The 26,782-nt window shown below is 45.7% G+C and overlaps 2 protein-coding genes across 6 annotated transcripts in view; one reads left to right on the top strand and one right to left on the bottom strand.

Annotated features, from left to right (window-relative positions):
• Window positions 1-4,611, bottom strand: part of LOC144818734 (zinc finger protein 484-like) — a 253,023-nt gene extending 248,412 nt beyond the window's left edge. For both annotated transcript variants that reach the window (XM_078676426.1, XM_078676425.1), the window contains exon 1: window positions 4,234-4,611. In XM_078676426.1, the coding sequence (XP_078532552.1) occupies window positions 4,234-4,257 (24 nt within the window). In that variant the 5' untranslated portion in view covers window positions 4,258-4,611. The remainder of the gene's footprint in view (window positions 1-4,233) is intronic.
• A 169-nt stretch (window positions 4,612-4,780) lies between these two features.
• Window positions 4,781-26,782, top strand: part of LOC144818740 (uncharacterized) — a 175,994-nt gene continuing 153,992 nt past the window's right edge. For 2 of the 4 annotated variants that reach the window (XM_078676441.1, XM_078676444.1), the window contains exons 1-2: window positions 4,790-5,015; window positions 21,679-21,799. In XM_078676441.1, the coding sequence (XP_078532567.1) occupies window positions 4,992-5,015; window positions 21,679-21,799 (145 nt within the window). In that variant the 5' untranslated portion in view covers window positions 4,790-4,991. Of the gene's footprint in view, window positions 5,016-21,678; window positions 21,800-26,782 lie in introns of all 4 variants that reach the window. The other 2 variants (XM_078676443.1, XM_078676442.1) reach the window with 2 other exon arrangements.

Raw genomic sequence — 26,782 nt, forward strand, 5'->3', positions numbered from 1 at the left:
GATGGTCAGTGTGGGTGGTCCTGAAGGAGGATGGGACAAAGAGAAGGCTATTTTTGCTTTTTGAAACTCTGGGACCATCTGTATCCATAGGTTGGAGAGGTAGGACACATGAATCGAAATTGATAGCTTTGCAGGCTACACAACCCAACTTGAACTTTATTCTAGTTGTGACGGGTAGCCTTGGTGAGGATTAGGGAGATGTGGTTGAAACTCTTGGTAGAAGACAAATCTAGCAGCAGCATTAAGAACAGTGTTCAGGAGCATGAGAGCAAATTGCAGAATGCTCTCTAGAATAGTATAGCTAAGACCCAGTCTCAAGAGAATGAGTGCATGGTGTGCTTATTTTGGAGTGGTACAAAAGAGGGTGGTGATAGACGGAGCATCTGAACCAATTAAACACTCACACCCAGTCAACAGATCTGGGTTTAATCCATCACCGTTCTTTAGCCCACTCCAGACATGGCCATATGCAAATCAGTCTGACCCTGTGCCTCATGGGAACAGTCCAGCCCGAACTGCCAAACCATGCCTTCCCTGGACCAGAAACAAGCTTCCGAGGACCGGTTTCTGGCATTTCAGCCGTCTTCAGCTCGGCTTGCTTGAATCCAGTGGCAAAGTGAGCAAGGGACTCACGCCTATGCATACCCTGCCAACTTATGGCGAACAAAGTGGTACAAAAGGGGGTGGTGATGGACGGAGCATCTGAACCAATCAAACACTCACAACCAGTCAACAGATCTGGGTTTAATCCATCACCGGTTTTTAGCCCACTCTTCCACCCCAGTTAAGACATGGCCATATGCAAATCAGTCTGACCCTGTGCCTCATGGGAACAGTCCAGCCCGAACTGCCAAGCCATGCCTTCCCTGGACCGGAAACAAGCTTCCGAGGACCGGTTTCTGGCATTTCAGCCGTCTTCAGCCCACTTGCTTGAATCCAGTGGCAAAGTGAGCAAGGGACTCACGTCTGAGCATACCCTGCCAACTTATGGCGAACAAAGTGGTACAAAAGGGGTGGTAATGGACGGAGCATCTGAACCAATCAAACACTCACACCCAGTCAACAGATCTGGGTTTAATCCATCACCGTTCTTTAGCCCACTCTGCCACCCCAGTTCAGACATGGCCATATGCAAATCTGTCTGACCCTGTGCCTCATGGGAACAGTCCAGCCCGAACTGCCAAGTCATGCCTTCCCTGGACCGGAAACAAGCTTCCGAGGACCGGTTTCTGGCATTTCAGCCGTCTTCAGCCCGGCTTGCTTGAATCCAGTGGCAAAGTGAGCAAGGGACTCACGTCTGAGCATACCCTGCCAACTTATGGCGAACAAAGTGGTACAAAAGGGGGTGGTGATGGACGGAGCATCTGAACCAATCAAACACTCATACCCAGTCAACAGATCTGGGTTTAATCCATCACCGTTCTTTAGCCCACTCTGCCACCATGTGGCCATGTCTGAACTGGGGTGGCCGAGTGAGCTAAAGAATGGTGATGGATTAAACCCAGATCAGTTGACTGGGGGTGAGTGTTTGATTTGCTCAAATGCTCCGTCCATCATCCCCTTTTGTATCGCTTTGTTCGCCCTAAGTGTGGCAGGGTATGCTCAGACGTGAGTCCCTTGCTCACTTGGCCACTGGTTTCAAGATAACCTGGCTGATGAGGATTATGAATCCGAAACCGGTCCCAGGATGATTGTTTCCGGTCAAGGGAAGACATGGCTTGGCAGTTCGGGCTGGACTGTTCCCATGAGGCACAGGGTCAGACTGATTTGCATATGGCCATGTCTGAACTGGGGTGGCTGAGTGAGCTAAAGAATGGTGCTGGATTAAACCCAGATCAGTTGACTGGGGGTGAGTATTTGATTTGCTCAAATGCTCCGTCCATCATCCCCTTTTGTATCGCTTTGTTCGCCCTAAGTGTGGCAGGGTATGCTCAGACGTGAGTCCCTTGCTCACTTGGCCACTGGTTTCAAGATAACCTGGCTGATGAGGATTATGAATCCGAAACCGGTCCCAGGATGCTTGTTTCCGGTCCAGGGAAGACATGGCTTGGCAGTTCGGGCTGGACTGTTCCCATGAGGCACAGGGTCAGACTGATTTGCATATGGCCATGTCTGAACTGGGGTGGCTGAGTGAGCTAAAGAATGGTGATTGATTAAACCCAGATCAGTTGACTGGGGGTGAGTGTTTGATTTGCTCAAACGCTCCGTCCATCATCCCCTTTTGTATCGCTTTGTTCGCCCTAAGTGTGGCGGGGTATGCTCAGACGTGAGTCCCTTGCTCACTTGGCCACTGGATTCAAGATAGCCTGGCTGATGAGGATTATGAATCCGAAACCGGTCCCAGGATGCTTGTTTCCGGTCCAGGGAAGACATGGCTTGGCAGTTCGGGCTGGACTGTTCCCATGAGGCACAGGGTCAGACTGATTTGCATATAGCCATGTCTGAACTGGGGTGGCTGAGTGAGCTAAAGAATGGTGATGGATTAAACCCAGATCAGTTGACTGGGGGTGAGTATTTGATTTGCTCAAATGCTCCGTCCATCATCCCCTTTTGTATCGCTTTGTTCGCCCTAAGTGTGGCGGGGTATGCTCAGACGTGAGTCCCTTGCTCACTTGGCCACTGGATTCAAGATAGCCTGGCTGATGAGGATTATGAATCCGAAACCGGTCCCAGGATGCTTGTTTCCGGTCCAGGGAAGACATGGCTTGGCAGTTCGGGCTGGACTGTTCCCATGAGGCACAGGGTCAGACTGATTTGCATATAGCCATGTCTGAACTGGGGTGGCTGAGTGAGCTAAAGAATGGTGATGGATTAAACCCGGATCAGTTGACTGGGGGTGAGTGTTTGATTTGCTCAAACGCTCCGTCCATCATCCCCTTTTGTATCGCTGTGCTTATTTTGGAAGCAGAAGAGACAAGATCGGTTTGATCTTCTTTAGAGTGTACAGGGGCATTGATAGGGTTGGGTCTAGTGTAAACCCGTGCAAAGATACAGTAGGAGAGAGAGTCGGGGAAAAGCTGAGGATAATAAGAGGATTTACCAAATCAGTATATGGTTGGTCCCCGTATGTTCTGGCACAATACACAAAAAAGGGGACCGATTTGCGGCCCAGTATTAGTGGCTGAATGTAATGATTTAAGAATTACAACCATCACTCTTTTGCTTTTCTTGTGGGCTAAGCACACATCATGCTCCGCATCCAGCACACACGGTGTCCTATTATGATGGGACCACAAAAAAACGGTGTGACCTACAAATGTCGCAGACATAATAGAACGAAATTAATAACACAGCAACTTTAAATATGTGTTACTTCCTGAGGCAAGCTCCCCTGGGAAGTAGTCTAGTGTTTTTACGGTTCTACAGTAACAACGCTTATGCCCACTGGTTTAAAGCCACCTTTCATGAACATGGTTAACAGATGGCCCCATGTCACCGGCACACCACTTTTCCAGACCTGGGTTTTCTGTTAATAAAGCTGTGAAAGCTCTTTAGAGTTTTATTGTTTCAGCTGATTTGAAACAACGTAGTAGCATCAGGGTAGGTCTGACACAGGAAATCAGTTCAGGCACTAAAATAAAAGTGCCCCCATGAGCAAATCAGATAACTTTAAAATTAATCCAAAAGTGGACAGATTTGAACTTTTGAAGACACGCTGTAAGGGTGTTTTACAAAGTATGGACGATTGCATGCATTTGTGCTTACTGCAAGTAATGTTTGTGGTAATAGGGAAATCTAAAGTGAAAACGGGCCGATTAGACCGATAACACAGACCCACCAACAGCGAAAACAACGGCCAGCCCAAACACTGGCCTGTCAGATAAGCCCTTCTGACACAGGTAGGCTGCCCAACAGGGCAGTCCGACACCGAGTACGTGCCTGTCAACACGATTTGCTAAAGAAAAGACCAAACATTGAAGGAAACATCTTGATTAAATGGAATCATCCAGTAACCGCAGTCATGAATGAGCTAAAGAGACTTGAGCAGAGCCGGCAATGGTGAGCGTCCCTCTCAACTCACCTTCGCCTGGCCAGTGCAAACATCTTTTACTTTTAATATCCCTCTCCTAAAAAATAACATTCCTCTATAGCCTTCAAATGAGGGATCTCCATCTTAAAATCAGGTCTTTCGCTTAATGTGAGGGCCACGGAGTTGATAGGTATGGGTGTCAGTCTACGGTCTCTCTTGTGACTATCATCGAGGAATACCCGACTTTACTTCACTTCACTCACCTTATCGAACTCTAGGTCGGACATTTCTTTTCAAAATATCGACTTAAATCTCCAGCTGGAATTTGAAGACCTGGACACCGCAGCTGGTAAAGCTACACACTCCTCCCTCTCGCCCTGTGAACAAACTTTAGCGAAGAAACAGTCCGGAACAAGCAACTTCTACTGAAAAACAATTCTGGACGTAATGAAGGTCAGGAGCAGCCCGTGCTTTATTCTCGTGCGTTGCTTTTAATATCGACGAGTTCGCTCTCAAGAAAGACACGACTTTTCAGCGCACGCCCAGTTTGTTGCGTTAGTGACGTTCCTCCTACACCATATAAATTTGAGTGACTCAAATTGATAATTGTGTCTCTCTCGCGGTCATGCTCAGATCTGTTGGTGACGTTTAAGCCAGTCGGACATTACTCTTTCTGCGCATGCGTGATAGGTAAATCACATTTTTACGCATGCGTGATAGGGGAAATCGTATTTCTGCGCATGCGTGTTGAGTGATTTCTAGTTTCACGCATGCGTAGTGGGGATAACTGCGCGCCACTTCCAGATTGTGGTGTAGTTAGTGGAGGCTCTGTTGGTGACTAGTGTATTCTTCTCTGGGCATGTCCGCATAGGAAGCCAAAGTGACAGGTCTAATGTTATGGGAGAAGAAGCTTTGTATCCCTGGTGTCTATTTTTTTTTAGTAAATCTCCATTTATCGCTTGTTCTTCAGCAGATTCCAATCTCTAAACTGGACAACTGAAGGCACGCTCATTCAAGAGAAATGTCTCGGCAGGACCCCAATGAGGTAAGACACCCTGTACAATGGTCCGTTTGACAGATCGTTTTCTAACCTTACTGATTTTGAACTAGGGTATTCTGTATTTTGATTGTACAACCTTTCATCAGTTTTTCACTTGCAATGCACATTGTCCGTGTAAATGTCTGCAATGAGATGTCATTCAGAATCCCGTATCGTGCACACGATATTGTACAGTCTGCAACGTACGCTGCATATATTCTAACACTTTCATGGTTTACACTACTACCTTTCAATGAGCAGCGACGTCGTATTTCTTTTATTTACCGTCAATTTAAATTGTTGATCTTGCTTTGTAGAGCAGGGGGTCACTGTGTTTATGTAGCCCCCTTGCCCTGCTTTCACTCTTGGAACGTCGAGCCTCTTCGGCATCATGTGAGATAGTTACTTACTTTTTCATGACTGTGTTTCTTTCCTTATCCAGCGTCTAGAGGGATTCATGAAATAATGTCACACCACAAACTAATCGTGTACCATAAAAAAGCCACTTTTTTAAGACAGGTTTGTACTTGGATATATTAAATCAAATAGAGATGCAACATAGTATCAACCTCACTAATACATAACATTCAGACAAACCCCCCTCTCTTAAACAACGCCCCAAGAAGGTGTACAAAACCATTCTCCAAACAAATCCCCATTCCCAAAACCTCATTCTTTCTTCTTTAATTTCCCATTCCATTTGGATTTCCCAGTCGCTCTCTTTCTCACCCTACCAAGCATCCCCAAATAAAGTCTCCTTGTCCGGCTCCAAAGCCCAAAACGTTGTCTTCCCCTCCTCTGGGCTCCCCCGCCGAGGGATGGATACTCCCACACCTGGCTCACCCCCCCCCCAACTTTCGCCAGTACCAACTTAAACTACAAACATCTGTCCTAACCGTTTACATCACTCCTCCCCTCTTCACACGCAGGATGGGTGAGTGGCTCTAGAAAAAAACTATCCCTGTCAACCACATGGTGATAGAGTCATCAAGAGGCTGAACTTGTGACCTCAATGTCCCTAAATACCTTGTCCATTGTCTCCTAACCTATTGATATGATATGATATGATATACATTTTATTGTTTCAATTAATTAAAATTGTTACAATGAAAAACCAGCGGAGATGTTCCAACGCTTAATTAATTCAGTTATGGTCGGTGTCTATTCAATAAATAATACATTCCACATTAATAAAATAGATTTAAATTGTTAAATTTAACGCTAAAATAAGTAAAACAGTACAAATAGTGTCCATGCCTTGAATTAGTTACAATAACTGATTAGTCGATGATTTAGAGTTTTTTCATTGAAGTGCAAGCTTTCGCTCATTTTCATGGGACCCATAAAAGTTTTCATTGCGACTGTGCGGGTACGTGTTCGGTGCTTTTGCCGTGAGGACTTCAATTAAAGTGCAATGTGCGAGGCATTAGCTAAAAGTTCTTTCACCTTGTGTGCGAATTTCGCAAATCTTGCCAATTCGGTTGGAATGTCCAAGCTAAAGAGAAGTTCCATCGCATTTTGACATGTACGTGTTCCATATTTTAGAAACAATGGTTTTAGTAAAGTGCGGCGTGCCTGTGATAAACAGTGGCATATGCAGACCAAATGAGCCATTGTTTTCTCATACTGTTGGCACAGTCAGCAACTATTGACCGCCTCTAATGATTTCCAGCACATGTTAATGTCTTTTATCAGCAGTGCCATAAGTCTCACTGCTAAAATTCGCTTTAAGATTGACTTATTTAAGGCGGCGTCAAGGTAAGGCTGCTTTGAGCGGTCCTCATAGGAGGTGGCAAGAATCCCAATGTTACTTCTGGAGAGCCTCAGTTCCTTCATATCCTCTTCCTTAGAGAGTGATCTAACTTGCTTTCTTAAGATCGATTTTAGGATACCGGGCTGATGGATAAAATCCTGCCAGTTGGACATATCAAGTTGCAATTCAGTACAGGCGATGTGCAGGCTGTTGGACCACGAGTTATTTTCTTCCTCAAAAATAGTTTTTAAGATTGCTTTTATTGAATGCAGGGGGGCCGCAATACCCCGCGATAGAACAGCACAATCGAGGCCCAATGCTCATAGCTCTGTTTGATTAGCCCGAATTCCAGTCGGAGCAGTGCATTCCGGGCATGTATTGGTATTTGAAAGATTCGCTTAAATGCTCGACAGTTGGCTTGTTCCAAGATGTTACTATAAGCAGCTGGGATGCTAATTGGCCATTTGTGGGAGAGGGTAACAACTTAGCGTTTATAACCTTTCTGATAGATTTGGTGGATGGGCCACTTCATTTAGAATTCAGCATGCATAAGGCATACAACACCACCTTAGCTTTTGTTTCCATGGAAGCGATGTGTGCTGTGGGTTTTGCATTGCTCGTGAGCCAGACCCCCAGGTAGTTGTATATGAGCGTTGTTGTGATATTCAAGATGCCTAGTTTCCAGCGTTGTGTAAGTTTATTGGCATACTTCCCAAATATTACCACTTTCGTCTTTCCTGCATTTGCCCGTAGGTGGCTGTTGTTGTTGTACTTGTTTAGAGCTTCCAATAATCGTTGCATGTCTGTTTTGGTGTGGTCTAATAACATCATGTCGTCCGCATACTGCATTAAGAATAATCTAGTCGAGCCAATTTTAGGTGACAGAAGATTAGCCTTGAATAATGCATTGCCAAGGTCTGCCGTATATAAGTTAAAGAGGAGGGGCGCCAATACGCAGCCTTGTTTTAGCCCTCGATCTGTTGGAATCTTTTTAGTGGCTCCATTTGTCGTTAAGTTACACCTGTACCCATGTTCCGGTGTTAAGGCTGATTATTGCTTTTAGCAGTATCGGAGGTACCCCCCAATTTTGCAATTTCCGCCACAACAGGCTCCGATTAACGTCGTCAAATGCCGTAGAATAGTCCACGAAACATGCAAACAGTGGCAGCTTCATTTTTTGAGTGGACAGTTCTGCTAGGTAGGTGAGAGCTAAAATATTATCCATCATTGATGCCTCAGGCCTAAAACCGTATTGGTAGGCTGGAAGCATTTCATTGGTGTCGGCCCATTCCTGTAAATCTTGCAGGAGCAGGCTTGCATATCATTTTGCCTCGGTGTCCAGGAGAGCAATCAGCCCCCAACCTATTCCCTGCCTTGCCCCTGTGGTCTGTTCCATTATCATGAAGCCACCCGGGTCATACTGGCTTCGTCTGCCCCAAATGTCATCTTCCCCTCCCCTGTGCTCCACCCTGAGGGGTGGATACGCCCACACCTGGCTCTCCATCCCCCCAAACTACCACCACCCAGGAAAACCCCAAAGGGTGTTTTTCTGCTCCCCCAGGACAAATTCTGTAACTTGTTTCATTCATAACATCCCCACAATATCCAGCATTTCCCTTATGTAATATGCATTGTCAAACAGAAATAAGTGAACCCCATCATCCCTGAACAAACACTGAGATGCAAAAAACGTTCATAGCTCTATTCAATGTTCTCCTGTCCTTGTCAATGGCTGTGTGTTTTATTGCTTCTCTCCATTGTTTTCTGTTCACAAACACTGTCCATATCAACACATCCCTGCAAACTTTCTTTTTAATAACTGTAAAATCTCCTTCTTTTGTTGTAAAACCGTTAAACCTGACTGTCTGACCAGATAATTCCCTCCCAAATGTATTATTAGCATATTTGGGCAACCCTTCTGGGTAACCTTGTCCACTAGGAAAGGCAATAAACTGCCTCCATTGCATCCCACTCCTTCCCCACCATATCACCTCATGTCTGCTACTTGATGGTTCAAGACTTCTTTAATAAATGATCTGATCTGCATATTTGGCCTCCCAACACACAAAAGAATGTCCTACTATCCATGTTACCATCTTACTTCACCAGGGCTCGTTAATACATCCTATGACAAAAAATAAGACATTCTTCGGAGACCAAAACAGCCTATTGACCAATCAATCACTGTCCTTTATTTCATCACATATCATTGTCAGCATTTAGATTTCCATCTGCCTAGCCTTCGTATCTGTCACCACCCCCAACCGAGATTTGCTGCTTCTCTGGCTGCACCAATTCTAAATGAATGTGTCCCATACTTGCCTGGGTCCATGCCTAATTTCTTTAAAGCCAACCACACCGCTGCCAGCAATTGAAAGGATATAACCCCTCTTCCCCCTTCATGTCAAAAAAATTCTTCATACCTCTGTCCAGGCCACTGTTGAAATGTCCTCCATTCCCTAACCGGACCCATTACCTCCCTCGCTTAACGATATTCATTTACCCTTCTCTTCTGGTCAGTCTTCTTTACCATTTCATCAACTGAAGTTTCTCCAGCGAACTTCGTAATGTAGAACCCCTGCCTTCTTTCTGGAGTTTAACAACTCTGAACCTCTAAAGGCACCAAAATATCCACAGCATGCATAATCTGAAAACAGGAACTTCAAAAAGAGCTTAACAGCATTCCAGTGAACTCTACAAAATGCTCTGTAATAACTCAAATATTATTGCCTCTCTCACTAGTGAAATCAGACTTCGCTCTCTCCCCCAACCACACAAATTTCTTCATAACAACTCACCCTGAGCAGGATCATATTCCCAGTATAATTTTACATAACAAGATAAATGAATCAGTTTACCCGCTATAGTCATGGGGATAAACCTATGTCCATTAAATGTAGTATAAAAGTTCTTACTCTACATTCACTGTTTGTTTAGCAAAAGTCTTGTGCCCACGCGTTGGCTTCAAAAATCCTAAATTCCTGCCAAGCATGTAGGTAACTTCTCCTTGTAGAATCTGATATCAACCTTGCCACTACTTCAATCACTCATTCTCCCCAGCCCAAATGTTGTGTGTTAACTGAGTCTTCTTTTCTTTTGCACCTGACGCCAGCATCCAAAATCTTTGCTACTGTGAACGAGATAAGGCATCAGCTACATTATGGTTCACACCTGGCATATGCTTTGCCTGAAAAATGATGTTTAGTTGTAAACACCTGAACATAAATTGTCTCAACAACGCTGCTCCCTGAAATCACACCCTTTCTGCTTGTTCACCAGTTTCACCACTGTCATATTGTCCACATTGAACATTACTGATCTGTTGGATAGTTCTCTGCCCCATACCAGTAGTGCTACTAATAACGGCAAAAATACAATACTCATGTCAGGTTACAAAATTGTTTTCGCTAACCTCCAGATACAGATCCAGTGGGGGCGATGCATAGATCCCAAATCCCTTTTGCACTACCCCACAGGGGCATGGACCACTCCACCCTGCACCGCAGTGCGCAAGGGAAAAGTAAAAACAAGGAGTAATGAAATGAAACTCAGCGGCACTCTTCCTGCAGAATCTCCTAGTTCGGGGATCCCAGGAATAGGCTCTCACTAAGGTAGTCCCATCTACGGATCACAGCACGCTGTATGTAAAACAAAGAATAAGCATTAATACCGTAACCACACGCACGCACACACACACACACACACACACACTCTCACTGTCAGTCACTGAATGCCACCCTCCTTTCTTGCCTGTGTACTTACATGCAACCCTTTCATGTAAACCCTCGTGTAGCAGGCAGCCTGGTGGAGGCAATCCCAATCAAGGAGTATTCGTGTCCACTGTTAGCGTGGAAACACTCTCTCCGTGAGAGCATGCGCTATGCCCTAAACAATGAAAACAAGTTAAAGGTGGTGTGATACCTCTCACACTTGCGTGCAAAGTAAACGAAGAACTCAGCGAATGCTGAACATCGGTGAGGAACTCTGGCCTGTTCCACTTTAGTGTCAAGTGAAACACATTGAATACTCCATTGAAAACAGGACCGGAATGGTTCCTTCATCGGTATGTACGAGTGAGCAATAAAACCGCTCGCAAAAGCTACTAAAGTAAACAACATTTTTTGGTGGACTTGGTGGCTTACCGCGTACACACGGGACTCTAGGTAATTCGGGAATATCCTTCTCCAAGCTGGTGCGATTGGCAACGATGGCGGCAATAGCAAACAGCTTCCGTGCTGCTCCAGATGAATCGGGCTCTGGCACGAGCCTTCAAGGCTTCCGCTGCATCTTCCTCGCAGCAGGTAGGAAACAGCTTCCCAACGACTCCGTCTGCTTGCTTCACTGAACGCAGTTACACAAGCAGGTGACAAGCACCAGATCCCTGTAGAGGAAGGCCTTATATTGCGGCCCAGCCTCCAAGGTAGCACATGGTGCCTGCCCTGATGGATGCTGGTTAGTGTAGTCTTTCACCCTACCCACATGCATACAGCGCCGCAGGGGGGATCATGACAACTCCTCCCTTGTTTCAGCCAATGATCTGGCTACTCCACCTAACCTTCCAGAAAATGTCAAAACAATTCGCACCAGAGGCATCTGAAAATATGTGTACCTGCCAAGTTGAGTTGTCTTCCAGAAAATAACATGGAAACCCCATTCATTTCTTCCAAAAAGGTTCTCCAAATGCATAAATCAGCTCTTACTGTCATTGAAATTATCACTTTTTAGTGTTTGAAAATTGCACCTGGCATTGTCATGCCTAATCTCCAACCATATGTTCTACCCCCCTCCCCACACCGCCACCCTGCAGGCAATATTCAGATAACCCAATAGCTTCTTACTTGTCTCAACTCCAGACGTCTCATGCAAATCACTTCATCCTGGAAATGTCTTATTTCAACAATTTGCATAGCGGCAACCTTGCCTCCAATTCCGGAGTATCACACTTAATATCCAAAAAGGTCAAAATCGTATATGGGCCTTCAGTTTTCTCTGGAGTTAAAGGTACACCTAGCTCCAAAGCCATCTTTTCAAACCGTTTTAAATCTCTATGACATTCTCTTGTATTCTTTCATCCAATGAACAAAAAATCATTAAGATAATGTGAAACACGTCTGTGGTCACTTCTTTTAGAGAAAACCTCTTCAAAAATGTACTAAATGACTCAAAAAGTGCACAAGATATCACAGCCCATTGGCAGGAGTCTACCCATGTATATAGCCCCCCCCCCCAATTGTATGCCCAAAAAGGAGAAATCAGCCACGGGAATCGGTAATAGCCTACATGCAGTTTAAAAAAAAATGTATTTTTGTTCATGACATTTCGTGATAAACATGCATACATTATTGACAGATGTTGTTAGCTGGTTGCACTCATTATAGTATATTTTACAGAGGTCGATAAAACAAATACTTTAAGCTGTTACATCTCTGTCCGTAGTTCTACGCAGTTCTAACTCCACCATGGGTGATACACAGATATCCTCCCTGTAAACGTTCCACTTCATCCATTTTTTGTCCCATTTCTTCGGGCACCCCCTGTTTATAAACACCTCTTTCTCTGCAATCATACATCTATCTAGTTCCTTCAGCCATATTGATAGGGAAGGTGGTGCCACTCCACCCCATCCTCTTGCAAGTTCTCTTTTTACCAGTGTGTACCTCAACGTTACCAGCTGCTGTTCAATTTCAGTTAGGTCAGTGTCCACCCATATGTTCAGCAAGCCCAGTCGTGATGTCAGGTCTACCGTCTTTCCCAGTGCAGACTGTATATAGTGTGTGGCTCTCTCCTAGATGTAGTGTACCAGCGGGCGCTCCCATAGTGCGTGATAAAAGGGAGCCGGCTGCTTACAACCTTTTAAACAGAGGTCGTCTTGTCTCGCACCTATTTTTGCGAGGGCTATCCCCATCATATATGACCGGTGTAAAACTCTTGAGTTGTATCAGTCTAAATCTAAGCGTAATGGCCGCCTCCCTGGGTGACATAAGGGCCAATCTTCTTCTGCAATCGGTCCCAGGTTTCTCTCCCACTGCTCCTTGAGCTTGCCAAAATTGTCCGGAAGATTATTACTAAGTTTTTTGTAGGTTAAGGATATGGCCTTAGATTGCAGTGGCCCATCAAGCAAGTGCTCTTCCAGAGGCGACGAGTCTGGTATGTCCTCGCAGCTAGGGAAAGCTGCCTGTAGGGCATGCCGTATTTGCACGTACCTAAGTACCTCCCCTGGAGCCATCTGGTAGATCCTCTGGAGGTCTTCAAATTTAAGTATTGCACTCTTTTTAACTAAGTCCATCACCACCGAGATTCCTATTGTATCCCACCTATCAAACCCTGGTTGATAGCACAGCATGCCCAGCTTCTGAGTGTACCACTGTGGTGTTACCTTGGTGAGGTCGTTAGCCCATACCAGCCTCGAGTTAGCCAGCCGCCAGATTTGTATCATGTGTAGTGTTGGACCAATATATCTTCGCCTCTTAGTGCGGGAATAGAGGACACCCAAGTATCCCGAGCGATCCATCTGATAACTATCTAAGGCGGACGCCGGGTCAGTCGGTGGGGCGTATATCCAATGATTCACGGCCACCAGCTGAGAGGCCCAGTAGTACAGCCTAAGGTCTGGCAACGCTATCCCCCCGTCGTACCACCCTTCTGTTAGTTTCTTAAATGCCACTCTAGGGGTCCCGCCATCCCACAGCAGTGTCCGTATCTCCCCCTCAACCGCTACAAAGTATGCATCTGGGATTCGATGCGGGCAGTTCTGGAGGATACATAAAAATCGCGGGAGCACCAACATTTTAAAAAGAGCAGCCCGGCCCACCAATGACAGAGGATGCGACCTCCAGTGTTTTACATCCGCTCGCAGTCTAGTCAATGGGGATGCCAAATTACGACTATAGAAGAGAGCCGGGTTCGATGTAACAAAGACTCCTAGGTATTTAAATCCTTCCACAGCGACTACTAACGTGCAGTCTTTGGGGAGACAGGGAGTTTGTCCCTGCAGCTTAAACAGCACAGACTTAGCCGAGTTGATTGCATATCCTGAGTCCTTCCCGAAGTTTGTAAAACTATTCAGAACTGTGTGTATGGACTTATATGGGGAGGCAAGATACAGCAGTATGTCGTCGTCATGTCTGGTTATTCTGTCCTCACACTCCATTGTCCACCGCTAACCCCACACCATCACATCTCAACGGATCCAGGCCGCCAGGGGTTCCAGCATAAGGGAGAACAGCAATGGGGACAGTGGACATCCCTGTCTGGTGCCTCTTCTTAGTGTGAACGCCCGAGATGTATAATTATTAACCCTCACCTGCCCCTGTATGTCGGTGTACAACAATTTCACCCATCCTATAAATTTAGGGCCCAGTCCGATCCTTGCAAGAACCTCAAATAAATACGGCCACTCTAAGGAATCGAATGCCATGGAGGCATCCAGGGACAATGTGACTGCGTCTTCCATCAAGAAGTCCCTGCACGCCATCACATTGTGCGCCTACATGCAGGTTTGGTGTCACATTTGGCTAAATCCGCAGCCTCATCACTCTCACATACCAATTTCGAAGCATCATCTCCCGAAGTATAAGCTACGCTTGAGTCTTTTGTCGTGATGAAGTCATTCTCAGACCCTTCTGACCAAGATAAATGATGAATCGTTAAACATTCCCCCTCCTTCTTTTTTGGAACTACTCCCAGAAGAGACATTACCAAGGCTTGCATGGGCCATTTGTAAAAAGGACATACCATTTTCCCTTCCTTAAAATTCTTTATTCAGTTTAGCTGCAACAACATGATTCATAGTTATGGCAGATTGTAAATTGTCCGCCCCGCTCTGCACCCTGGGACCTTGATATCCTAAATGGAAGCCTTCTCTAAAACCTCACTTGAGTTTCAAAGCTGCTACGTCTTTAGCAATGGAATGAGTTTAACAACTTCAACTGGTGTAGACGCCCTTTGGTGTAGCCTGTGTTTGATATGCTCTCCCTCTGGGTGCCCTCCAAGGTTACCCAGTATTGGCCATTATGAAACATTGTGCAATGGGGTGTCTGCCCTTACATTTAGTGCATTCATTCTTAAGTTTGCAGAGCTGCATCGGGCAAAAACCCTTGTTGAAATTCCAGCATGGCCCTACATTTTGCACCTGACCTCTTGTAAAATTTCCCTCCCCCTTTTATGCGGGGCGATACTGATACTGCCGATATATTATAGGAAGGCCACTAGCCGTATGAGCAGTTGCTGGCGACTGTGTAGAAGACATCCATTGTAACCATAGCTCTGAATCCACATCGCCCCATGGTTTCTCTGAGTTCAAACTGAGTCTTGCCCTAAACTCCTCATCATGTGTACGCCAGGCATAACCCCCTATATGCATCTGCACTTTCCAATTGATAATAATGTACTTAACAACTGCTATTGCCCTGTCCGTATTGTTCTTGCAATTTATATTGGCATAGATCTAAAACGTGGCTGTCCAGTTGTCCATATTGATGAGTAGCCCGGGATGCCTAGCAAATTCCCATCCCTCCTCCTTGGAAGCCTCTTTTGACTGCATGTCCCTATGCAGTAGTTTAAAAACGTCTACATATTCATGTTTTCAAATACATTTCTTTGTCTTCCCAGATATGTGGGACCACAGAGGCATCACTAGACCATATAAGGAAGCTTATTGCAATGTTGTAACTCCTTCTTATCTTTTTCACCATCTGTAGTTTCTTGTGTTTTGTTATCATCTTTAGCATCACTTTGAATCTCTTGATCAGACCCCTCTTTTTTCAAATGCTTCTGTTTGGCTTCCGGATCCCCCAACCTCGACTTCCTTTTATTCATATCTTTCCCCATTACTTTATCAATGATTCTGTCTCCTACACCAATTTATTTACTTTCTTTCATGCCCTATGCTATGTCCCCAGTATCTCTCACAGACCACCAGTCTTTAGTACCTTGTGACAATCTTTCTTGTCCCTTTCCTTGTTCCCTGGTTTCGGATACACTCCTTCTTCCATGCAAAACTGTGGTACATCTTTTGTCGGTTCTTGACATCTGAAAAACACCTTTATATATGGTCATCTGGTATTTCCCTACAACAATGAAGGAGCAGTACTAGTGTTCCAAGAATTTTGTGGAGACCTGATCCAATTTACACTTAGACGTGACATTGCTGTAAAGGATAATATTAACCCTGATGAAGTCCTCTCAGAGGACAAAATGCGTTGGCTGGGCTGTTTCTTTGATGTATTGAAGAATAATAAAGAGCGGTTCCCATGTTATTTTTATATTAGAGAAAAGCATATTGATACAGATACTATTGAACTATGTGCACTTCAAACTCTGCAATACAATTGTTGGATTCTTGAGGCACTCCCTTTTGTGTGTTTTTTCTGTTTTAATGTTTTAAACTTAAGACAAACTTAAGTTAAACTTAAGTTTAACTTAAGACAAAATCCTTACTTAGGACAAAATCCTAACTTAATACAAAATCCTAATTTAGGACAACATCCTAATTTAGGACAAAATCCTAATTTAGGACAAAATCCTAATTTAGGACAAAATCCTAATTTAGGACAAAATCCTAACTTAAGACTATTAAATGCCTTCTGTGAATACCTACAGTAGTAATTTTAGGATTTTGTCATAAGTTAGTCCTGTGAATCGGGCCCATAGTTTTGCTTTGAATGCTGCTAACCCAGTATGCAAAATGCTGTTGGTTACAATTCCATAATAGGTCTAAGGTGTTAATCACATCATTAAGACACTTGTTAGCTTTGTTATAAACTTTTACAAAGTCATCTAGTCCATTTTCACACATAAAACCAAAAGAAAACTCTACTTCAATATTTTGTGAGGGTTCAATCATTCATTCACATCAAGCATTTAAAGAAGCACTGGCAATGCAAATGATTTTGTCTTTTGTGTAGTGGTAAGTTTAATACTGAGCTTCACATCACAACAAAGATGCAACATGGGCAGCAGCAGCGCAACCTTCCCTAACACACAGAATAAGTAAAAGACCGGTCACAAAATCAGAAGGGACATCACACGGGTTTCTTACACATGCAGTACAGGTAGCTAGCACACTCAAGAAGGCATGAGTGGAGTTAAAGGACTATTGACTGCTCTCTGTGGACGGACACAAACATGAAAGAAATACAACAGCCCCTGGCGAAACAGCCACACCTCCTATGGAACTACCATACGTTCATGCACTCATATAAGATGATGTTATGCTTCATAAGTGAGTTCCACATCTAGCATTGGGAAGCATAGAAGAGTAATGTTGTTCACTGATTATATTGTTTCCTAGTTGTGGGTCCCCTTGCATGAGGTTATGTTACGCCAGTTGAGATTTATGATGTCCCTTTGTGAAACTTAGACCTATATAAAATTGTGCGTGGGTGAGCTAAAAAATGTTTTTGTGTGGTGTCTCCCTTGTACAATAATAAAATTGGGAGGTTTAAGCAATGGACATTATTTCTCTTTTACATCCCCATCTTTTGATGCATGAATATTGCCCCTAAGGGGTCAGGCACCTTCCTCAGGTTTGCAGGTCTTGGTATCTCACATCAGATATTCTGAAACTGTCCCTTGTTTTTTCATAAAATGACAGAAGTAGAAATAACTTTTCTTCATAGAAGATGTACATCTTCCGCAGAAATAGCGGAAGATTCCATCCATCCATCAGAGGACTGGTACAACTGGAGCACGAGCAGCTCAACTTTTCCCCATCACAGTTCACTTACAAATCAGGTAGGAGGAAGGCAAGCTCCACTTCTGCACTGAACAGGTACAGCATGGCAGTATCCGAGTAAACTGTCCTCTCGCTCAGAGAGCAGATTGTGCAATCTTCACTAGGGTAGACTAGTACAAGTTTTCATCTCTCACCAAATTTGCACAGTTAAGGTATGAGTGACATGTAAGTTACATACAGATCTTTGCAGCGGAGTCTTATTTATTCGGATATATGTTCCCACAGTCATCTTTTTACATGTACAGATTGTTTCACTAAAGGCTCCAGGGTCACGCAAGTAGTAGAAACGCATTATGCAAATGCCCAATACCATACAATACACAACAGTCATAATTTTCAAACACAAGTGCTAAGCAATAACATTGTCCTCTCTAGATAAGGTAGTTATATTAATTGGACAATCTTTAACCCATGAAAAATAAAACACTGATGAATGGAAATGTTTTAAAAATCCTAACCGCTGGAAATCATTTGCTTAGAATTGCATTTGTTTGTTTTTCAACTTGTCTGCACAAGTAAAGAAAGGGACCAACCATATGCAAATCATTTTTGGCCCGACCCAAAACAAGCAGTCCAGCTGGAACTTCTAAGGCACTTCCTTTTTAGGTCTCGGCCTGCGTAGGCTGCGTTTGCGCAGTCTCGCTGGCGAGATCTTATGTTTTCCAGAGTGGGGCTTGAACCTGCCCCTCTTCTCCATTGGCTGGCTTCCTAAACGGAGGCCAGCCATTGGAGAAGAGGGTCGTCTGTTCATTTAAGCCCCGTCTTTTCCGGATTCGGGGGTGTGTTTTTTAGGTTCTTTCTTTCCTCTTCCCATTGGCTGGAATTTTACATTCCAGCCAATAGGAAGAGGAGAGAAAGAAAAACACGCCCCCCAGTCGGAAAATAACAGGGCGTTTCTCCGAGCCATTTCTGCTGGACCTCGGAGAAACATGGTGGTGTCATGGCGTTGTCCGCTTTCCTGCCGGAGCTCGCTTTGCAAGTGCACTAGGGTGCGGGCTAGACAAGACTTGGGGTTCGACGGTCTGTGCAAGGGGCGTGGCACTAGGTAGTAAACATGCCCCAACATTAGCGCGTATATAGCTCCTTACCTGGGCCCTTAAGCGCTGCTTAAATGCAACAATAACGTAAATCTTGGATGTCAAATGACTGAAATCACACAAACAGGCGTAGATATTTTTATTTATTTATGTTCAGGGAGGAAATCCGCCCTCGCTCCGTCTTGCGCACATGCAGGGATTGAGGGGGGGGTGGAAAGTGGGCTTCCCCTGAACAAGCCGCCACTTATAGGGCTCTAAGAGGTCTAGCCGTGGGTGTAAGGCGGGGCGGGGGAGGAGCCTGTGCCCACGAAGGAGCGCACGTGAAGGGGGGTGGGAGTTCGGCGGCGGTTGTGGGATGCTGAGGACCCGTGCACGCGCAGCAGCGGTTATGTGTTTAGATGCCTCAGCATCAGGGACGTTGGGCATGTCCCGCGCTGCCAGGCCAGCCCCAAACGCTCTGTGATCCCCTGGCCCAGGGCATGACAGCCACCTCCACCAGGGGTGGAGGGCAGGTCGGGGACCCAATCGGGACCCTCTGGTCAGAGCTGTAAAGCACAGTGGAAGGGCGCACATCACCTCCCTTTGTCTTAATAAAAAATCCTCTCCAGGAGCACACAAAGCCTTTGAGGCGGCTCCACACCTGGTTTCATTTATTTCCATGTGGCTGCCAATGCCTCAGATACCTGCGTGTTGAAAGGCCCCCGCACCCTGTCATGTGGCAGCCGTTGACCGGTGAAACCCCTGCGTGCGTCTCCCGCAGACGGCGGCCGGGCGCTGCCCGCGCCCGGGGCAGTGAGGGGTCTGCGAAGCGAGCCGCGACACCGGCATTCCTCCTCCCTGGCCCCTGAGGAGGTTCTCTCTTGCGTGTTTCGCGCACACTCCCCATCCAATCCTGCTTCCTGTACTGTCTGAGGGAGGAGGCTGCCCCTCGAGCAGCCCAGGAGGAGCGCTGGAGAGGGCAGGCAGGAATCGCTAACGGACGCGCGCCGTACCCGCCGCCGAGAGAGGGCGCACCCCACCCCCTGGAACGGCAGCATCCGCCGCTCTGAGGGGATACTGCCTCCCTGTCGGGAAGGCACAACACATCCTGGGGAGGAGGAGGGGCGCGGCGAGCCCGAGGAGAGGGTCCTCGCACCCTCCCCCACAGAGCACTGGATGGATGTGTAGCTGCTTCCCGTGCCCAGCGCCCGGCCCCGGCCGTTCCTTCGCTCCCGGCCGCCTCCAGCAGGACAGCGCGGAAAATGGAGAGCGAGGTCTTCGCCCCTGTGCTTGAGCAGTTCATGCGCAGCCCACTGGTGACCTGGGGTGCGCTTTATTTATTTATTTATAAAGTTTTGACTCGCGCAGTACATTATAGGGAATGTTTTGTCACGTGGGATTTTGGGGGTGATATATTTGGGTACACAATTCTGTATAGGAATGGCAGAGTATGTTTTTGATTGCAGTGACATTTTTGTGCCTGCCTGATTCTGGGCTAGAATGCCTTATTCCAATGGAGTATATTGTGGGCCACATCTCGAGGTTAATCTCAGACTCCCTGTCAATTGAAGTGGGGTACATGTTGGGTTTGATCATAGTCATTGGGGGGGGGTATTTTAGTGTATGTCACCGTATTGTGTACATTTTAGGACATGACATGTTTAAGTGGCTCATATTTTACTGTGCCCCGGTACCCTGTGGTATATTGTGGGGGCATGCCCCTGGAATACATGGAGTTTCCTTCATAGTGGAATATGTGTTGATGCTTCACTGGCACTGTGTGTTGCTCTGTGTGTGTGTGTGTTGCGCTCTGTGTGTGTGGGGGGCTCTGTGTGTGTGTCTGTGTGTTTGTGTGTGGCATTTGCGAGAGATTAAGCTATTGGCATTGTAAATGACAATGCCATTTATTTATCTGTTTCCAAAACCAACACATAAATAAAAAGTTTGTCTTTTACAATGCCAATAGCTCTAACTTTTGCAAAGGCGAGACCGTTGCATTGTAAATGCTTGTTATACAGGAATACAAGGACACAGATATAGTTTGGCCTTAGTGGCTCTCCTCCGCAAGGCGCAGCCTGTGATAATGCAGCACAGCTCAGGGCAGAGCCAAGAGCGATCTTGAGTCCTTGTCTGTAATGGTGCACATACAAGAGCAAAAAATCATAGAATGGAATGCAAGCCAGTGAAACTATTTCTGTGTTAAGGATAATCAAGTCATTTCCACCCATCACATTTTTTTCAACTGTTGAACCCTGAACACCAATTCACAATAATAAATTATGCCAGTTACCAGAAAATAAGACAAGTGTTGCATGCCCGTCTTGTCATTCTTTCCACTATCAATAACAGTATCTACATCTTTCGTGATTCTGAGCATGAACTCTGCTTATTGCAATATTATTTCCTACTTACAAATTTTTAAGCACCTGTAAATCTTTCACACATACGTAGTGGCTACCTTATATCTTTTAATTCAGAAATTGAACTTTTGAAGTGAAACAAGGACAGATTTCCAAAAGTGGTTCGACACAGGCACGAACAATCTGTGTTAATCTTGATCACAGTGTTTCTGTTAGATTGTATAGTTCCAGGAAGCAAAAATGTACTTTGAGTCTGAATTCAGATCATACAAGCATGAGTGATTTCAATATGTGTATTTTAGTTTATAAATAAACGTGTATACCTTCAAACCATAAATGTATACATCTAAGTAACTGGCCTCAAAACTGGATGCCACAAATATTCTAGGTTGATAGAGTGTGCATCAACTCCAACTGTTTTAAGGGGTGCAAACTGTTCCCTCCTACCACCATTTACATTGAAGGCATATACGCACACCTCTGATGTCTGAAAATCATCAGTATATACATTTAGTACTAACTTACTAGGCTGTAGAGATCAGGCAGGGGACTTCCAAAGGTAGTATATACATTTCTCTGTTCTTAGTCTCTTTGCACTATGTGTACCAGCCCGTTCTATGTTAGCTTAGAGAAGAAAGTAGGTATGCACCAAGCCACTGTCCATTGCTTTCAAGAGAGGAATAGAAGAGGTAGATGGGATAAGCAGTGCACAGGGAAAACGCTGTGTATTGCATAAAGGTGTTTATTAAATCCAGTGTCCTCATTTGAATATTGTTACACAATGGTATTTCACTTTATTATGCAGGTCACCTTCGAGGATGCCTCTGCCTACTTTTCTGAAGAGGAATGGACGCTGTTACACGAATGGCAAAAGGCACTTTACAGAAATGTGATGAAGGAAATTCACCAGGCTTTGATCTCGTTGGGTAAAGTTACACATCTTTTTTAAATTGTCTAGTAATTCGGCATAATCTGACTTTAGTTATATATCTTTGGTTCGACCCTAATGATAACAAAGATAATGGCCCCCTCCTCTCCTTGTGAATTTAGACAGCCATAATTGGGATGCATTGGTCCCCCACATCTCGCTTCCTTCTCTACAGCAATACTGCCCTTGGGGCCTTGTACAAGCTAGGAAAATGGACCCCAACTTCTATTTTGTGTAGTAAGACCCATATAATTTCACGGTGGAACCCACAATACCTAGCGCACTGTAACAAGACGTTTACCTTTTCTTTGGCCATACATTGCTAAAACATTGGAAGAAATCACTCCAAGGCCTCTAAAGACGCCCTGAATTATTTGTCCCAATGGGATCTTAGAGGGGAGACACAAGCATGAGAAAATGATAATGGTTTCTATGGAAGAGTAGTTGCATTGCACCTCTCTGGCTACAGCACCCTTTGAAGTTTAAATCCCCCTAAAGGAGAGAGGCAAGTGAAATTCATTAGAAATTGGTGAGGGGGCCTTCCCACCCCTAGGGAACCCAATCTGCTTCATAGTGAGACAACAGAAGCTCAGCGGGGAACAAAAACTGATGGTGAAATCGTCTGAATTAACCTCACTTTGTATTCTTGTTCAGAGTGGACTGGGTCTGGCAGTTCACCCTAGACTGTTCCTTTTAGAGGAGAACCAAGTCCGATTTGCATGATATGCACATAGCTGGTTCCTGTTTAAAGTGGCATGTTGGGCAAAAAGACAACATACTAGGATGTAGTACTGAGTAATTACTAATTGCTAAGAATAATTCAAGTATTCCACCCCTTCACTTTCTGTATTCCTCAGTGCGATGACTTAAATGTGATGAGAATGCTTGAACGTCGCTCCCTTCCTCACTGTACCACTAGAGCCAAGTTGCACCTTACTAAAGAGGGCCACATAGGCTGAAACTGTTTTGGAGTAGCTTGTGTTCCGGTTTAGAGGGGAATATTGCCTGGCAGTTTGAGGTGGACTGTTCTTATAGAGCAGAACCAAGTGGCTAGGTCCTGATTTGGATGGAGTGGGAGGCAAAAAAAACAATGGACATGAATGTCCCCTTCATCGTTTATGGGTGCTTTCCCCTGCAGTGAACGCTCAACTGCAATTTAATACGTTTCCTGACATATTTTTTGCCATGGCATCACACTAATCTAGTGTGAGTACATAAACCTAGGCATGTTAGCACCAGGACCAGTCCTGTGAGCTGAAGGGACTTGCTAAGCATGCTCTTATAGTATACAGTATATAGTGGACTATTTTCGCTGCCCGAGGTATAACACTTAAAGCGGTGATGGCAACATACCATGTTTAGTGATTTGTAGCTTGTCAAGATGTTTTTTTCTTTCTCTGTGGCATAAAGTTAATTTGTTATGTGAAATCCTGAACCTTGTGCAGACATCCCAGGTTCATGTCACATGTATGTGCATGTACAGTAAGAATGTGACATATATATATGTTAGTAGGAGTATGTGTGTGTCTGTGTGTGTGTCTGTGTGTGTGTGTGTGTGTGCGCGTGTGTGTGTGTGTGTGTGTGTGTGTGTGTGTGTGTGTGTGTGTGTGTGTGTGTGTGTGTGTGTGTGTGTGTGTGTGTGTGTGTGTGTGCGCGTGCGCGTGCGCGCGCTGAGGCCAGCTGGATCCATCTTGGATGCCCCCCGGTTCTAGCATGGCACAAGATAGAGAGTGAAGATAGCTTTCCCAGACTGTGGAAATATATTTACTGCATTCCTGTAGCTGATGGGTGGAGACCTAGACACGTAAGTGAGAGGGGTGGAGACATGGCTGCCTTAGAAATTCCATGATTACTTTGTTAGCACAGGGTTGCTGATCAGTTCTTCCCAACGACTGCCATTTGGTAGATAATGGAGGCGAGGGGTGAAACTGCAGGACCTGTTGTTCAGGGTTCTAGTCAGCATCTGTCGTTTTGCCTGACTCCAATTACTGCTTCAGTAAGGTTGATGACAGCCAGCTGGAGAGATCTCACACTTATTTGTGCCCCTGTGGTGGGTACTCTGCTTCCCAGTGCAGCCTGCTGCGAGAACCTTCACTCTACACAAAAGCTTTGGAGAGCAGCCTGGGAATGGTATTTGAAAAGGAAGCAACCCAAACCAGTTCTTAACCCCTTCCATGCTCATGACGAGCTCAGCTCGTCATGGCATATACCTCTCAGGTGCTCATGACGAGCTGAGCTTGTCATGACCACACCCGTTTTCGTTGTTGTCCAGCACAGCAGGGGAAACTCTTAAGCAGCGACGTGGTTAATCATGAGAGACTGGAAAATGTGTACAAAATGTGCTCCAAACAACACTTTTATTATTCTAGTTAAAGGTACTTCTTGACTAAGCATGGGCGGATTTTGAGAATTGGCAATCCGCGAACTTGCGTATTTACGGATTCGCAATCCGCAAAATCCGCGAACTCTCGCGAATTTGCGGATAAATTATTTTTTTTGTGTTCGCAAGGATTTCTGCCAGTTCGTGAGGGTTCTGTACCAGTTCGCAATTGCGAACTTACTTGTCGGCTCGCAACGGCCGCGACTATGTTGTTTCTACATCTGGTTCATCATCACAGGTTCACAGCACCCTCTGTTTCACCACTGCCACCATCTGGTACATCACTGCCACCCTCTGGTTGGTTTATCACTGTAGATTATGGGGGTGAAAAAAAGCAAGCACACCTGCCCTGCTTCAACTGACATGAATTAATTTGGGGTTGATTAATGTGTCACTGAATTTAAACTTCCAGTCTGGCTGGCACCTGCTTCCTTATCTGTAATTTGCTTTCTGTTGCAGTGCACTTTTTTTTCACAGGACCTTTGTGGCCTATCGTTGCAAGTAGGCAACTGAACTCTGAAGGGGCCCCTCAGGAAGCACTACAGGGAATGGTTACTAATGATAAGATTTAACTTTTGCACCTGCTGAGTGCTTTCAGTTTGGTCTGTAATTGCTTTCTGTTGCAGTGTAATTTTTTAAACAGGACCTTTGTTGTATACTTGTAGCTATTCTCTGAGCCTGCTGTGAGGGTCAGAGCAGGGTCATAGAATAGTTGCAAGTAGGCAAATGAACTCTGAAGGGGCCCCTCAGGAAGCACTACAGGGAATGGTTACTAATGATAAGATTGAACTTTTGCACCTGCTGAGTGCTCTCAGTTTTGCAAAAATCCAAATATCCAGCAGCATCCACAAAAAGTAATCCTTCCAGGTCAAGATCCAAATCAAAGTGACCAGCACATGAAGAAAGCACTGGGAGGAGCCTGGTGGACAGGAACAGGAAGTTGGAGACTGTGGGGCACTTCCTTCCTCCCACCCCCACCCCCCAAAATGGACTCCTTGCAAAGAAAAAGTGCAGGCAAATGTCAACCAGAGGAGTTATTCTGATAAAAATCATAATTTTCAAGGTTTATGCTGCCTGCTGGTGGATTTCTTGTGCGAAATTGCAAATTTAGCAATCTCGCAATTGCGAGATTGTCGCTGCCCGCCGCATCTACGTGTTCGCAAGTATTTACTCCCGCAAAATTGTATAGTATTCTAGTTGGCAAGTGCGACCAAGCAAAAAATCCGCTTCGCACGGGTTTTACGAATTTTCGGCAAGTTCGCGAGAGTTCGCGGATTGCGAATTTACCGAAAATCCGCGAGCGGAACGGATTTTACGCCCATGCTTATTCTTGACTAAGTAAGGGAGTGCCCAGCAGAGTACTCAAAGAGCTGCTGTGTAACTAGGGCTGGTGTCTCTCTGAGAGCGAGTCTCGCACAGATGAGGTGACAACACTTGAAGTCAACCAGGGCCGGACTAGGAACCAAAACCGGCCCCGGCAAAGTGCTCCGACGGCCCCCCGGGGGAGGTCTGAGCTCTTTGCCGGGGCAGGCTTTCGGCCGATTTTATTGCAGGGCCGATTTTGCAGCTTTGCTGCATAAATGGCCCTGTAACCAAAACGGCCCCCAGGGGCCTAAAACCGTCCCCCACCCTTGCGGTGCACCGGGGGATTGCCCGGTGCCTGCTACGGCCAGTCCGGCCCTGAAGTCAACACTATCTGTTGGAAGAGCTTAGGATCTGCCTGCAGAGCCTGTCTACTTGTCAGTCAGTATCCCAGAGGTTCCTGACAGTCAGCAGTCTCCCAGATGTGAGGAGACATCACATGAAATACTTTCTGCTGGAAGAGCTGAGGATCTGCCTGAAGAGCCTAGAAGACTCTCTGGCTGCTGAGAGAGGTGAGGAGAGACTCTGGCCCTGCTGGAGGAGAAACTGTTCCCGGAGGAGTGGGGCAACAGTTTCCCAGCATGGGGAGCACTTAGAGGAAGAAGGCAATCCAGAGGGAGTATGCCAGAAGTGACCTGTGGTTTCAAGGAATCAGTCTCTCAGCACAGTTCTTGAGGAGCAGTAAATAAGGTTGTACCATACAATCTCCACCGAAACCAGAAGGACGGTCATCCAAGCACTCATCAGAAGCAGGCTGGATTACGCAAATGCCCTCTACGCAAGTACAACGGCCACACTCCAGAAGAGACTCCAACCATACAAAATGCCTTTGCACACCTCATCCTCAAACTCCCTCGCCACAGCCACATCACAACCCACTTGGGAAAGCTGCACTGGCTCCCGGTCAACAAGAGGATCACCTTCAAGCTCCTCACCCACGCCCACAAAGCACTCCACAACGCCGGATCAGCATACCTTAAGGAACAACTATCAATCTACACCCGGAACCGCGAGCTTCGCTCTGCCGACCTCGCCCTCGCCACCGTCCCGCGCATCCGCCGAACGACCACCTGCGGCAGGTCATTCTCCCACCTCGCCGCCAAGACGTGGAACACCCTCCCAGCCCATCTACGGCAGACCCAAGACCTGCTGACCTTTAGGAGACTCCTCAAGACCTGGCTGTTCGACCAGTAGCTGCTCCCCCCACCCCCTTAGCGCCTTGAGACCCTCACGGGTGAG

This window comes from Lissotriton helveticus, chromosome 2_1, assembly GCF_964261635.1.
Source record: "Lissotriton helveticus chromosome 2_1, aLisHel1.1, whole genome shotgun sequence".
Taxonomy (NCBI): Eukaryota; Metazoa; Chordata; class Amphibia; order Caudata; family Salamandridae; genus Lissotriton; species Lissotriton helveticus.